General features: G+C 39.4%; 1 protein-coding gene across 1 annotated transcript in view; it reads right to left on the bottom strand.

Annotated features, from left to right (window-relative positions):
* Positions 1-286: 286 nt before the first annotated feature.
* Positions 287-2,211, bottom strand: part of LOC102854179 (chromosome unknown open reading frame, human C9orf57) — a 38,866-nt gene continuing 36,941 nt past the window's right edge. Inside the window, 1 exon segment of the mRNA XM_006894421.1 lies at positions 287-411. Coding sequence (XP_006894483.1) covers positions 287-411 — 125 coding nt within the window.

The raw sequence follows: 2,211 nt of genomic DNA, 5'->3' as shown, positions 1-2,211 counted from the left end.
TTAAGGGGCTAATTATAATTAGTAGCATTTTCAGTTCTTCATAGTGTAGTGATCTTAGGAAGAGTTGAGCAGAAAGGAGGAGGGAACAAGATGATATTGAATTAAAAGTTTCTGAGCTGGAGAAGTTGTGGAGCAAACACTGGTTGCCTTGAGAATGAAAGTCAATTTCATATTTTTCAAAAGTCTGCCATTTTTGTAGAGTAATAATGATGGTGGATATTATTTTGTGATGACCAGGTCAGGCTGTGCGGTTGGCTGATCAACCAGTTTGAACACAGGACACTTGTCAGAAATTGCAGAAAGGTTTATGGCAGCAGTGAGTTGAGTGGACTTCATAAGTCGTCACAATTCTCCGGAAACACTCACTGTGGTTCATTGTGCAGCTCTTCACGGAATACCACTGAATGCCAACTGAGGGAAACAAAAGAGGGAGAGCTGAGTGCAGATGTTCCAAATAACAGGTAAGCAAAACCACAAAAATCTCTTGGTTTATCATGACACAAATCTAGAGTTTCACACTAAGAATGACTTGTCTTATCCTTTCCTTTAACAATGTCCAACGCTCCTTGAAGCGAGCACTGTGAGACTTGATCTCACTTGTAGGCATGTTACCAGGAAGAGCCAGTCAATGGGGAAAGATAACAAACTGGGTAAAGTAGAGAGTCGGTGAAAAAGAAAAAGACCCTACAGGGGTTAATTAACACGATGGTCGTAACAATGGGTTAAGCACAGGAGCAATTTTGGAGATGGCATAGGATTGGGCAATGTTTCATTGTGTTGTATAGGGTCAATTATAAGTCCTAGTTAATAGCATCTAACACCACCACCGTCATCAAAATGTACTTCAGTATGTACACTGTGTTACACAAGCTTTGAAATTGTAGAGTAAAATACTGTTCAAACTCAACTTTTTAAAGTGATGCATTGTCATTAACTATTTACATGTTTCTGAAGATCTTGCTATTTAAAAGCTTCTTCCTAATTGTCCTCGTTTTACGCAGGTCATGAGTTATATGAAAGGGTGAACCAACAGAGGCATCATTAAGATGTTTAAGGTTCTCAGAAATGAAGAATAATCATTGACCTCACTTAATTTTCTCCTCGTTACAGAAGTAATTGAATGTTCACTGTAGAAAATGTGAAAGATACACAAAATGCAAAAGAAATGGCAGAAATCCTGCCAACCTGAGCATCAGTTCCATGGGGGAGGATGCAAAGGAACCATTTTATAGAGATGGCAATGTGTGTGGTGGTTGGAAACATGATGAACAGTGACTTTTTAACTAGAGATGATTTCTCAATTGGTTCTCTGGTGGTCTAGTGGTAAGGAATTGCACTGCACTGCCAACACAAAGGTACATGGTTTGAATACATCAGCTCCTCCATGGGAGAAAGATAGGCAATCTCCTCCCAACTCTGGGTTTGTTCTGATTCTACAGTACACATTCACAACAATGGCTCCCTCTTCTCTCAAAGGATATTAAATTTGTCCAGAGATATTTTTGGTGTCACAGTTAGTGAGTGGCTATTTTCGGCACCTAGTGGGTAGAGGTTTTAGGTAATTTAAATCTATTTAAACATTAAAATTAAACATTAAACATTAGACCTATTTAAACATTAAAAAAATACAATAATAATCTTAGATGAGTTGCATTGGGAAAATCAGTGGTCAGTAAGGATGTCAGTCTAAAGAGTAAGGTGCACCTGATTCCAGTCATGGTCTTCTCAGTTGCTTGCATACATCTGAGAGCTGGACAATGACTAAAGATGACAGAAAAAGAATTCATGCCTTTGAGTTGTGGTGTTGGAAAAGAGGACTGGTCTATCATGGGCTGCTAAAAGAATAGACAGTGAACTAAGTTACTTCTTGGAGGGAAGGATTTTGAAACTCTGACTCATATATTTTGGTCTTGTAATCAGGAGAGGCTAGTACTTGGAGAAGGACATCATGCTTCGAATTGCAGAAGGTCAGTTCAGGAGAGGAAGACCCTGGATGTGATGGATTGACACAGTGACTGTGGCAATGGGGTCAACTGTGTCAGAAAGGGTGAGGTTGGCTTAGGACAGGGCAGGGTTCAGAGCTGTTGTTAATAGGGTCGCTATAAGTCCTAGTGGACTCATCAGCACATAACAACATGCCTTTTTGTGGTTACATATAAATATTTCTCTGAGGTAAAACATTCAAACTCATTGTCATCAGGTCAGAACAGA

This window comes from Elephantulus edwardii, unplaced genomic scaffold (genome assembly GCF_000299155.1).
Source record: "Elephantulus edwardii isolate Elephantulus edwardi_28Jun2011 unplaced genomic scaffold, EleEdw1.0 scaffold00141, whole genome shotgun sequence".
NCBI classification, from domain to species: domain Eukaryota; kingdom Metazoa; phylum Chordata; class Mammalia; order Macroscelidea; family Macroscelididae; genus Elephantulus; species Elephantulus edwardii.
The sequence above is the reverse complement of the archived record's forward strand: the minus strand, read 5'-3'. Positions and strand labels throughout refer to the sequence as shown.